A 10,314-nucleotide genomic window follows, 5' to 3' on the forward strand; every position below is an offset into this window, starting at 1 on the left:
ATTGGCCGTCCACCATATGATTTATAACATCTGAAAACTGGTCAATCGGAAATAGACAAATATTATTAGACAGTGTCTCAAATCAATAATTAGAAGGGATCTTTGGTAATATATTAGGTGGATGGGCTAATCCACTTATCACCAATTGGTTTTAGGCTGGAAGCTCATCTAGCTTAACATGGTATCAGAGTAGGTTCCACGCAGTCTAACCCGATCCACATCGTTCTGGCGCAAAGTTGGCCCATCGATCCTTACCTGAACATTCCGAGATTGATGCTCAAAGAGCCATCATCTCGAAGGGACGTATTAGACACAAAGTGTTCCACATCGGTAGTTGGAAGGGATCTTTAGTAATATATAAGTTGGATGGACCACTCCACTTATCACCAATTAGTTTTAGGTTGGAAGTCCATCTAGCTTAACATAAGGTGGATAGACCTCTCTACTTATCACCAATTGATTTTAGGTTGAAAGTCCATCTAGCTTAACAAATATAATTTTTTTTTTTTTACTAAATGCAAATACTATATATTTAATTATTCTAAGTAAGAATTAGATATCCATACTAAGTGGTTACAAAGATAAGTAAGTTTAAGATTTTGAATTTGGGTGTTTTAACACATTTTCAAATCCACCGTACTACATGACTATTCAAATAGTTTATTTTCTGATTCTCTTATTTTCTTTGTCACCTACTTTATTAAAAGACCAAAAACCAATAAAGTAAAGAAAGTAAATAAAAAATAAAATGAACATGCAACCAATGCAAACTGCAAAGTCCAAACAAAACCCATGAAAAGAGATTATACAGCGAACTCATAGATATTCATCAGGCGCAAACTATGGTAGATGGACGCATGGAAACAAAGCAGAGACATTCTTATTCACCGAAAATAAATTCGTTTTAGGAAATTATAATTGGAGGTTCATCAGAAACACACTGAAACTAAACAAGATAATCAATATTAGAACTGTAACGGCCCAAAGCCTCATGCTCAAAAATTTCTTTGTTTTAAAAAGATTTCATTAAGTCGAGAATTCTTTAGGACTAAACCTAGAAATTTCATTCTCTTTCTTATAAATAGAAGTCTTCTCTTTCCATTTTCTCACATTCCAAAAACCAGAAAACAATCTGCAGAGTTTCTAAAAGATCTGGAAATTTTAGCCGTCAAAACTCTCTCTCTCTCCTCGCCGTGCGTCACAGCAAAGCAGCCACCATTCATCTTAAACCACCAGCAAGTTGTGCTCTTGGTCCTTGTTATTGTTCATTTAATTGCTCGTTTCTCTTTGTCCTTATTTCCATATCATTCTCAGATCTATAATTCAGGTGAAATAGTCACCAAACCAGTTTCTTCTCTTTATCTTCTATATTACCTGAATAATTAGGATTTGTTTAGTCTTGTCTGATGTTAGGTTAATATATCATCATGGCTGCTATGTTGTTAGACACATATTGCATCAGAACTCTTATATTGTTAAAGGATTTAATGGCCTGATTGTGTTGATGCGAGAGATTGATTGTTATATTGATTGAAGATTGTTGAGATTGTTTTTTCTAATGCGTATAAGGTAGTTTGTTAAAGTTTGTGTTTGGTGGAAAATGTGGATTGGTGCAGAAAAGGAGTGTGAAAGAGAGAAATTTCGGTTGGATAAGTAAAAGCATGTGTATGTGTGTTGGTCTTAGGAGAATAACACTCTGTGTATGTGTGTTGGCCTTAGGAGGACAACAGTGTCCCACTGCGTGTAATGGTTGTTGGTCTATGGAGGACATTGGTGTGAAATAGAGAGTGTAATGAGTTGTAATTGTGATAATGCGTGTTTGGTGATAACTTGTCATATGATTTTGAAATTGAATCATATCACTTACTATTTAGTCAATTCTCGTTACGATTTGAATTTGTCATATGATTTTGAAATTGAATCATATCACTTACTATTTAGTCAATTCTCGTTACGATTTGAATTGTATAGTTGCTCATGCAAAGAAGCTGGTATGTAAGCTATCTCATCGAGCATCCATTTGCTCACAACTTCCTTACTATTGCCTTGCATGTAAGTAAGTAGAAGTGATGGTGTGGTTGGTTAGTGGACTTAAACATAAATAAAAATGTATGGGTATCTTGGATTAATGGCAAAACACATTGGCTTATCTTATGGTGTAGACAAGTTTCCTAAACTTTGCCTTCTTAGACCTAAGAGGAGGCGAATGTTATACGAGCAACCAAACACAATAAAATCTCAAAATCAGCAGAGCCATAAACCATGAGATTCCTTCAGATATAATCAATTTAGTTTCAGCAATATCAATTAAGACAAAAAATTATGAGTCTAAAAGTCATTAAAATCCATTTTAAGAAATAAGTATAAGACCGAAGTTGGAACAACACATTAAAAAGAAAATCAATCTCAGCAACCCGATAAGGTTCTCAGCAAAATTAAATCGAAAAAGAAAACTAAAGAAACAATAAAAATATTTAAGAAAAAAAAAATTAAATCCAGATGAAATCGAAAAAAGCACTAATAAAATTAATTAGAGACGAGAGATAAATGAATTAATGGTGATATGTCGATCAAGATAGTGTTTTGAAAGACACAATTTTCAAGAGATGGTAAGCCGGCAAAGACGATACTATGGAAGTTACCTAAAGACAATGCTCGAACTTTGGGAAATGAAAGCCAAAAAAGAATCTGGCCAACCAAACAAAATGTTTTTCTGATTCCTTTTTACTAATATACTCTCAAATGAATATACAATGAATAGAAACTATTTTTAAAAAATATTAAAATTAAAAACTAATCGTATTATGGGTGCGATCATATCAGCACTAATGAACCATATCCCATCAGAACTCTGCAGTTAAGTGTGTTTGGGCGAGAGTAGTATTAGGATGGATGATCTCTCGGGAAGTCTCCGTGTTGCACCCTTTTTAATAGTGGAAGTTCCATTGGTCCAGTGGTTTGACCAAAAATTCATTAATGCTTATACACTAAGACCAAGGGTTGATTAATACTTGTACACGTGGAGGTCTAGATTTCAATTAAAAGAGAAGACGAATTATACAGAATATTGGACAAAATGCTTACTAGAGATCTTCCTTTCAAGACATATCATCAGGAATAGATTTCATAGGACGGTTCGAATGATGTAATCAGACAAAATATTTATAAAATATGTAAAGTTGTCAACTGTAATATCGGCTCTGTAACATTTTTTATTGTTTGTAATATCATAATTAACCGCTGTTTAAAAAAAATATTGTAACCAATTAGAATTTATATGGAGGTGTAAAAGACAAAGAAAATAAGTAAAAATAATTGCAAAAAAAAAAAGCATGGCGCCAAAAAGCTTAATGGTCGTGTCACGTGATGTAAGTTTGCTCGATGACCACCAGACAAATCTAATATGTTTTCCAAATTTTCGGGTCCCACTCTCAGATGTGCTGACCTTTTCTTTTCTTTTGTCTTAATTCTTTTATAATATTTAATTTAATTCATTTTTCCCATTCTATAAATCTCCACAGATTCATTCATCACTCTTCAACTAAACACTTCACAGTTTCATTCCCATACGAAGGACACGTGGCCAAGAAAAGGATGAAAGAAAGTAGCCGAAAGCAAGGAGCGGCGTCGCCATGCGCGGCCTGCAAGCTTCTACGGCGGCGGTGCGCTCAAGATTGTGTTTTTTCGCCGTATTTTCCGGCGGATGAGCCTCAAAAATTCGCTAATGTTCATAGAGTGTTCGGAGCTAGCAACGTCAACAAGATGCTTCAGGTATTTGTTCTTCTTTTCATGATAATTTAAACGTGATTAAGCTTACTTTGTTTAATCAGGATATTTTTGTTCTTATTTCTCTGTTTAAATTTTGTTTTAGATAAGACATTACTATCATTTCCACAAAACTTTTATTTACAACTACTCCATCCAAATTTTAGCAAACAAAAAAATAAAAAAATAAATAAACTACTCCATGGTCTGATCCATATATATTATTTTATTATAAACCTAATTTAAGGATTTAAACAAAATTTGTGAATTACATTTGGTTTGTTGAACTTTTACTTGTTAATGACATTTGCAGTTGCCAGCCGATGTAGAATTCTACCATTTTTAACTTTGGTTAGCTGATATAGAATTTAATAGCTATAAATTTTGTTAGCTAATGGTATTGATACGGTCAACATTTGTTAACTAGCTAATGTGGAATCTACATTCAGAGAGATTCTATACGCCTAAGCAACTACTTTGCTAAATGTCTAGTGAATCTGGTTAGTCTAATTGCTAACAAGATTTAAAAACTCAACAGGAGTTGCCGATCCATCAGCGGGGAGACGCAGTGAGCAGCATGGTCTACGAGGCTAATGCAAGAGTGCGGGATCCTGTTTACGGTTGCGTAGGTGCAATTTCCTCCCTGCAGCAACAAATTGATGTGTTGCAAGGCCAACTAGCTCTGGCTCAAGCTGAAGTGGTGCACCTCCGTGTGCGCCATTCAACTAATTTTCCGGGCCATGGACTATGCCCGGATAGCCCGAGCAGCAGTGGCTCACCGTCCTCGAAGCAAGTGAGTCCACAGGACAACAAGGGCATATTTAGCCATATGGACATGGTGGATGAAGCCAGTTTGGGAGAGTCTATGTGGTCTTGCTAGTTTGATGTCCTTTTTCTCTAATGCATTTCCTCTTCTTTTTTTGGGAAATTTTCGGGATTATATATTTAATTAGGGGGTAGGGAATGAAAATACTCTGTTTTTACTACAGAGTGAAACTATTAACATGATAGACACAGATATGTATACTAAGTACTATAAATCTACCATCTATATATAAGTGGTACTTATTTGTATTTCGGGTATTTGTGATTTTGGACCAGGATCCACGAGGGTCATTTCTAGCCGACGAGAGCGCTTTGTTATCGATCTAATGTAAACTTGTGAAATATATATTTATCTCAAAAAAAGAAAAAAAATATTTATCTTAAGACTTCTATATATACAGACATGTTTTTTTGCTTTTGCCAGTTTGTAATATCCAATTGTTTAAGCCAGGGATTGAAAACTGCGGTTATTTCTGGTATATCATCAATTAATTTCGTAAAGTTAATAAAGTCAGAAGAGAAAACAAGAAAATTATGGAGAGGTCTTAGAAGAACTTTCGATAAAGTATTCGGTTGGTCCCAGGTGTAACACAATTAGGGCATGACACATGAACATGGTAACCAGTGATGCGTTAATGTTAGACCGAATTGATATGAAAACGGTGTGAAGAATATGACCTTATCACATGAACAATTTTGTTCGATCTTTTCTAAAAAAAAAAAAAATTAGCTATAAATTCGTGTTACTGAATCAATTATTTAAAAGTACATACTGTATACAAATGGGGAGGTCCTAGTTGACCCAGATAAAAAATATAATAATACTTAACCAACTACTAAACAAAGCTTATGTTACCAATGGGTGATATTTACTTGTTAGATTGCTCACAGGAAAATTATATCAAAGCTTCTAAATGAAAAACGTCTTTTTCAAGTTGTTTATTCGGAATACGGCACGTATTGGAGGCATGCATAAATTCGATGGTAACTATTAAGAAACTTTGTTGGATAGATAAAAACGATTATAAAAAGATTTGATCGAGTTTGTATGAAAAAATGAATATTTCAACAAGAACAAAGAGAATAATAAAAAAAAAAACAAAGAGAATAACATAAACTCTATCTCTTGTATCGAAAAGTATGTAAGTTTGTAAATGCATTTTCTCTAGAGATGTCAATGTAACGTGTGGCCCGGACCCATAACAAAGCGAGTTCGGAAAAGAAAATAAATGTTCATAAAATTGCGGATCTTGTGGGTCTTACCCATGCAGCTTGTGGGTGGGTGTAGTGAACTCGTAACGGGTTTGTGTTTTAGCGGTTGTCCGCACAAAATAATCGATGTTTGTGTTATTCAAAGACCAATTACTTCAATGAGTTCCAATTCGGAATCACTCACCATGGTTTTTCAATTTCAACTTCTATTAATTCCAATTCGGAATCCCTCATGGTTCTTTTCCATCTGTTTTCTTTCCTTGCCACTCTTACTTTCTTACATGTATGTTTCGGAGCCACTGTCACTTTCTTTATACTGATTCCATTCATCAAATGTATTTTTGGAATGCAAAGTAACGCATTGTCACACTAGATTATTAGGTATTTTAGTGAGACACTGGAAGAGAAGATCTCATCTCTGGTTATAGCTGTTTTTTTCCTATTTTCTAATGTCATTAGTTTACATTGATTGTTATAGCTTGTATTTATCATTGTTGATTACTTACAAGAACATCATATTTTGTTATAACAAGGATATAAATATGATAGAAGCTCAGTTTACATTGTTGATTAATCTCGGAACAAAAATCAGAATATATTTTTGTCAATATTGCAGAGACAAGAAGAGTTAACAAGAGATTGAATACATAATTTTCTTTTTTTTTTGAAGAAAGAGATTGAATTACATACAATGGAAAACACAAGAGCGATAGAGAAAGAAGCAAACAAAAGATGAAAAGCAGATATGTTTCTAGACATCCTTAGCGATGAGATCACCATTGATTAAAGCTCTGTAAGCAGCAACGGGCCAAATGAAACCACGGAAGATGAGACGACTAGCCAATGGAACATCGATAATGATCTCTTTCATCGCTGGTTTCTTCTCATCACTGATCGCTATCAAGTAGCTTCTTCCGACCCACCCGATCCACCCAGCAATGTAGAGGAAGAGAAGTCCTGGAGTTATGAACTCTCCCCAATGCCGCTGGTCTCCGTTGACTATCAAGTGTGGTAGCCCGTCTGCCCCGCAGAGGAGCCCGTACTTGCCGTAGTTGTCGAACCTAACAACAAACAATATTCCAAGAAATCAAGAAATATCATAAAGCTACTCAATCTCCGTTGATTGGGTAACAAGGTACCTGCGCTTGGTCTTCTCGATCTGAGCGTTAAGAGCAAGAGCAGGGGCGCTCTCAGGAGCGTAGAGCTTAAGAGATGATTCGAGCTTCTTGATCTGTTGCTTCTCCCTCTTGGCGAACTGTTTCGACTCCTTGCAAGGGGTTAAGCCCGAGATATCGGCGACGGCTGGCATCGGAGCTGAGAGGAGGATGGAAGAGAGAGCTACCGCCGCCGAGAGAGCCTTCATGGACTGCTGTTGCTGCGGCGTTGCGGATTTGTCATCGGAGCAGACGAATCTCGCGGTGGATTTAGGTACGGATTGGGTGAGTGACTTGTTGAGGACGAGGTTCGTCGGGATCGTGAGCGACATGGCTCTTAGGATTTCGAAAGTTCTTAGGGTGGGAGGATAGAGAGATGATGAGCTTAAGATTCTGTAGAGTGGGGGAGAAGACAAATAGATTAAGTTTAGGGAGAGAAAGATAAGAAATGAGGTCTCGGGGTGATGATGCGGCGTGTTGTTAGTGGTTGATAAGTTACAAGTCATGGATAAGAGATTTTCCCGCTGATTTTGTATTTTTCTCATCTCACGTTTAAGATATGTGGACTACACACGACGTATCTTTTATTATTATAACACAGACACAAAACTGTAAAATATACATACTGTATGTAGACAAACATAAAGACATGTATTGTATAGTTCTGAATCAATTAGGTTTGATTAGTCAACCACATATCACGAAGAAAAGAATGCCCGAGTTAAAGTTCATAACCCATCAACTATATACACCAATATTTTGGATAAAATATCAGTTTTGTGTTCTTCTCCCACGGTTATGTAGTTATTACCAATCAAATTTTCGATTTCAATTGAAAAATGCATCTTTGGAGATAGTTTTTCATCAATGTTAAAAATTGTGATTGGTTAACGCCGGTTTAGTAAAAAAATCTTCCACCATTTAGCCGGTTACAAATCAGACAATGCATATAAGAATATATCTTTTGCAAATGAATTAACATTTGCTTCAACTTTTACAACCATCTATTTTACTAAGCTATCATTACCTGAGATAATAATATTGGAACTTAAGTACATATTCATCAGGAACTCATCTTGTAAGTGCAGTTCACCCCTTTTTCGAAATTTATTATCAAGATTTTGGTTCAGTTAAAACAGCATAAAGTTTGAAGTGTTGCTTCTTTGGTCTAAATTTATAATGGTACTCTGGTCTTTGCAGAAACATCATACATCTATATTCGAAACTATTATTGGCTGATTACATGTTACCAAATACTTGAAACCAGATTACGGTCCATACCACTCGTTTAACTTTCTTAATAACATCAAGAGCTCTCTAATTTACATAAGAAATATAGACAAATCAAGAGAGAAACATATTCTCAAGAACACGGGTAAAAGAAAAGATACAGCAATTTACACCAAATCAAACAAAACCATCTTCCAGTAGAAGAGATAGGGAGATGGAAAATCAGACGTTGTGTGAACCGTCGGGCTTGGTGCGAGGAGACAATGGCGGAGAGGATGCAGAAGAGATGGTTGCACCGGGAGGTGGGGCAGGAGCACCGTACACCTGAGGATTTGTTTGAATCTCACGACGGCCGCGAGTTTTGCCGAGGAAATAGCAGCCGAATCCAAGAAGAAGACAGAAGAAAATCAGAGGAAGAGATATAACCACCACCAAACCCATCGAGATCTAGAGAACTAGTTTACCACTTTCTTTCTCAGATCGAATATGTTTATTGGTGTCTTGGTTGGTTGTATATATTATGGAAGGAGGCTCTGGAAGAATCGGATTCTTTTCACCACGTCTAGTAAAGCTTAACGTTCGAATATCAACGGTCACTTCTTGTGTAGGACCCTTTAGTATGTTCTTTCTTACGATAATGATCATGGGTAGCTTGGAACTTAGAATACAATGAAAGATATTCATCAAAAATAACCAAATCCAAAAAAAAAAAATCATATGTAATTATGCATCATCCGAGATTGAACAGATTATTGGTACATTGATTCCAAACCCACTGAAACAGCAAAACATCAAATTCAAATTGCATTCACTTTTTTTTTAATAATAGAAAAGTAAGAGCTAACTTCTAGAGAAGACCAAAACCACCCCTAAGGGCAAGAACCAGATGCAGAACAGAGCCTCCCTCGATGTTGTAGTCTTTTGCCGTCTTGTCATCAGCTAGCTGTTTTCCAGCGTAGATGAGCCTGCAAAAAAACATCCAACAAAATACTCTTGGGAATCAGTGTTATATGTAAAAGCTTGCGCAAAGAATATAATCAACTAATGGCAAGAACATAATAAAACACATTAGATAAGAGATGCAAAAGGGTACACTACCACACATATGTCCAAGTGTATGTCACTAAAAACATAAAAAATAAGTTGCATATTGCGATAAACCAGAAGAAAACGATGAAATTTTTGGCAAACAGCAAACAACACCATGAAACAAAAACTACATAGGAGCTACGAACCAAGTGGTGGGAACATATGAAACCATATTAGAAAGGAGATGCAATTTTTAAGATTTTTACACAGACACTAAAACATGAAAAACTAAGTTGCATATGGCAATAAACCGCGAAAAAAAAAATGTTTGTAGAATCAGTTTCTGACTTAAAACGCAAACAAAAGTCCAAAGAACCGAGACAAGAAAAACATAGACAAGGGTTGTGCAACACATAACTGTTAAGTGATTGTCAAAAGGAAGGAAGTAATATTAACCTTTGTTGAACAGGAGGGATGCCTTCTTTCTCCTCAACACGTTCCTTGATACGATCAATGGTGTCGGTAGGTTCGATATCAATCTCAATTTCTTTGCCAGTGAGAGTCTTGACCTTGATCATGGTCCCACCTCTAAGCCTCAAGACCAAGTGAAGAGTTGACTCTTTCTGGATGTTGTAGTCCGCAAGGGTTCTACCATCTTCAAGTTGTTTGCCAGCGAATATCAGCCTCTGTTGATCCGGTGGTATTCCCTCCTTGTCCTGTTCACATCAAGAATCGATACTAATCAGTTAAAAACCAGAATCTTGATTCAATTAGGTACTCTCAAGCAATTCAAATCGAGTTTCTTCTTCAGAGAGGCTGATCTAAGAATCTTCAATTTCGATCAATCGAGAATCTAAAACCCTAGATACGAGGCAGCCAAAACGCTAGGATGTAGTCTCCTAAGAGTAGAATAAGAGAGACCTGGATTTTGGCTTTGACATTGTCGATGGTGTCGCTGCTTTCAACCTCTAGGGTTATGGTTTTCCCGGTCAGGGTTTTCACGAAGATCTGCATTTTCCTTTTTTTCTTTCTTTGCTTAAAGATTTTTTTTTATTTATCTCTCTCTCTCCTTTATTTGGCTTTGTGAATATATAAAAGA

At 36.0% G+C, this 10,314-nt stretch overlaps 4 protein-coding genes and 1 pseudogene across 4 annotated transcripts; 2 read left to right on the forward strand and 3 right to left on the reverse strand.

The window, feature by feature from the left end:
* Positions 1-2,806: 2,806 nt before the first annotated feature.
* On the forward strand, positions 2,807-2,925 carry LOC130495390 (5S ribosomal RNA; annotated as a pseudogene).
* Positions 2,926-3,522: 597 nt separating this feature from the next.
* On the forward strand, positions 3,523-4,974 carry LOC108857433 (LOB domain-containing protein 4). The gene is made up of 2 exons (XM_018631421.2): positions 3,523-3,771; positions 4,304-4,974. The coding sequence occupies exons 1-2, from the start codon at positions 3,595-3,597 to the stop codon at positions 4,643-4,645; spliced, it is 519 nt and encodes a 172-aa protein (XP_018486923.1). The 5' UTR covers positions 3,523-3,594; the 3' UTR covers positions 4,646-4,974.
* A 1,414-nt stretch (positions 4,975-6,388) lies between these two features.
* Positions 6,389-7,372, reverse strand: LOC108862852 (photosystem I reaction center subunit III, chloroplastic). The gene is made up of 2 exons (XM_018637113.2): positions 6,942-7,372; positions 6,389-6,863 (listed from the first exon to the last, which is right to left on the reverse strand). The coding sequence occupies exons 1-2, from the start codon at positions 7,286-7,288 to the stop codon at positions 6,554-6,556; spliced, it is 657 nt and encodes a 218-aa protein (XP_018492615.1). The 5' UTR covers positions 7,289-7,372; the 3' UTR covers positions 6,389-6,553.
* An 830-nt stretch (positions 7,373-8,202) lies between these two features.
* LOC108862854 (uncharacterized) lies at positions 8,203-8,699 on the reverse strand. The gene has a single exon (XM_018637115.2). The coding sequence runs from the start codon at positions 8,625-8,627 to the stop codon at positions 8,409-8,411; it is 219 nt and encodes a 72-aa protein (XP_018492617.1). The 5' UTR covers positions 8,628-8,699; the 3' UTR covers positions 8,203-8,408.
* Positions 8,700-8,851: 152 nt separating this feature from the next.
* On the reverse strand, positions 8,852-10,314 carry LOC108862853 (ubiquitin-NEDD8-like protein RUB1). Its single transcript, XM_018637114.2, has 3 exons — positions 10,137-10,314; positions 9,672-9,931; positions 8,852-9,151 (listed from the first exon to the last, which is right to left on the reverse strand). The coding sequence occupies exons 1-3, from the start codon at positions 10,227-10,229 to the stop codon at positions 9,034-9,036; spliced, it is 471 nt and encodes a 156-aa protein (XP_018492616.1). The 5' UTR covers positions 10,230-10,314; the 3' UTR covers positions 8,852-9,033.

This window comes from Raphanus sativus, chromosome 5 (assembly GCF_000801105.2).
Source record: "Raphanus sativus cultivar WK10039 chromosome 5, ASM80110v3, whole genome shotgun sequence".
NCBI lineage: Eukaryota > Viridiplantae > Streptophyta > Magnoliopsida > Brassicales > Brassicaceae > Raphanus > Raphanus sativus.

Coding starts and splice junctions, on each gene's coding strand:
- LOC108857433 (XM_018631421.2), top strand. CDS start 3,595: ATGAAAGAAAGTAGCCGAAAGCAAGGAGCGGCGTCGCCATGCGCGGCC. Junction 3,772..4,303: donor ACGTCAACAAGATGCTTCAG/GTATTTGTTCTT, acceptor AAAACTCAACAG/GAGTTGCCGATCCATCAGCG.
- LOC108862852 (XM_018637113.2), bottom strand. CDS start 7,288: ATGTCGCTCACGATCCCGACGAACCTCGTCCTCAACAAGTCACTCACC. Junction 6,864..6,941: donor ATCGAGAAGACCAAGCGCAG/GTACCTTGTTAC, acceptor GTTTGTTGTTAG/GTTCGACAACTACGGCAAGT.
- LOC108862854 (XM_018637115.2), bottom strand. CDS start 8,627: ATGGGTTTGGTGGTGGTTATATCTCTTCCTCTGATTTTCTTCTGTCTT.
- LOC108862853 (XM_018637114.2), bottom strand. CDS start 10,229: ATGCAGATCTTCGTGAAAACCCTGACCGGGAAAACCATAACCCTAGAG. Junction 9,932..10,136: donor ATGTCAAAGCCAAAATCCAG/GTCTCTCTTATT, acceptor TGATGTGAACAG/GACAAGGAGGGAATACCACC. Junction 9,152..9,671: donor ATCCCTCCTGTTCAACAAAG/GTTAATATTACT, acceptor GTTTTTTTGCAG/GCTCATCTACGCTGGAAAAC.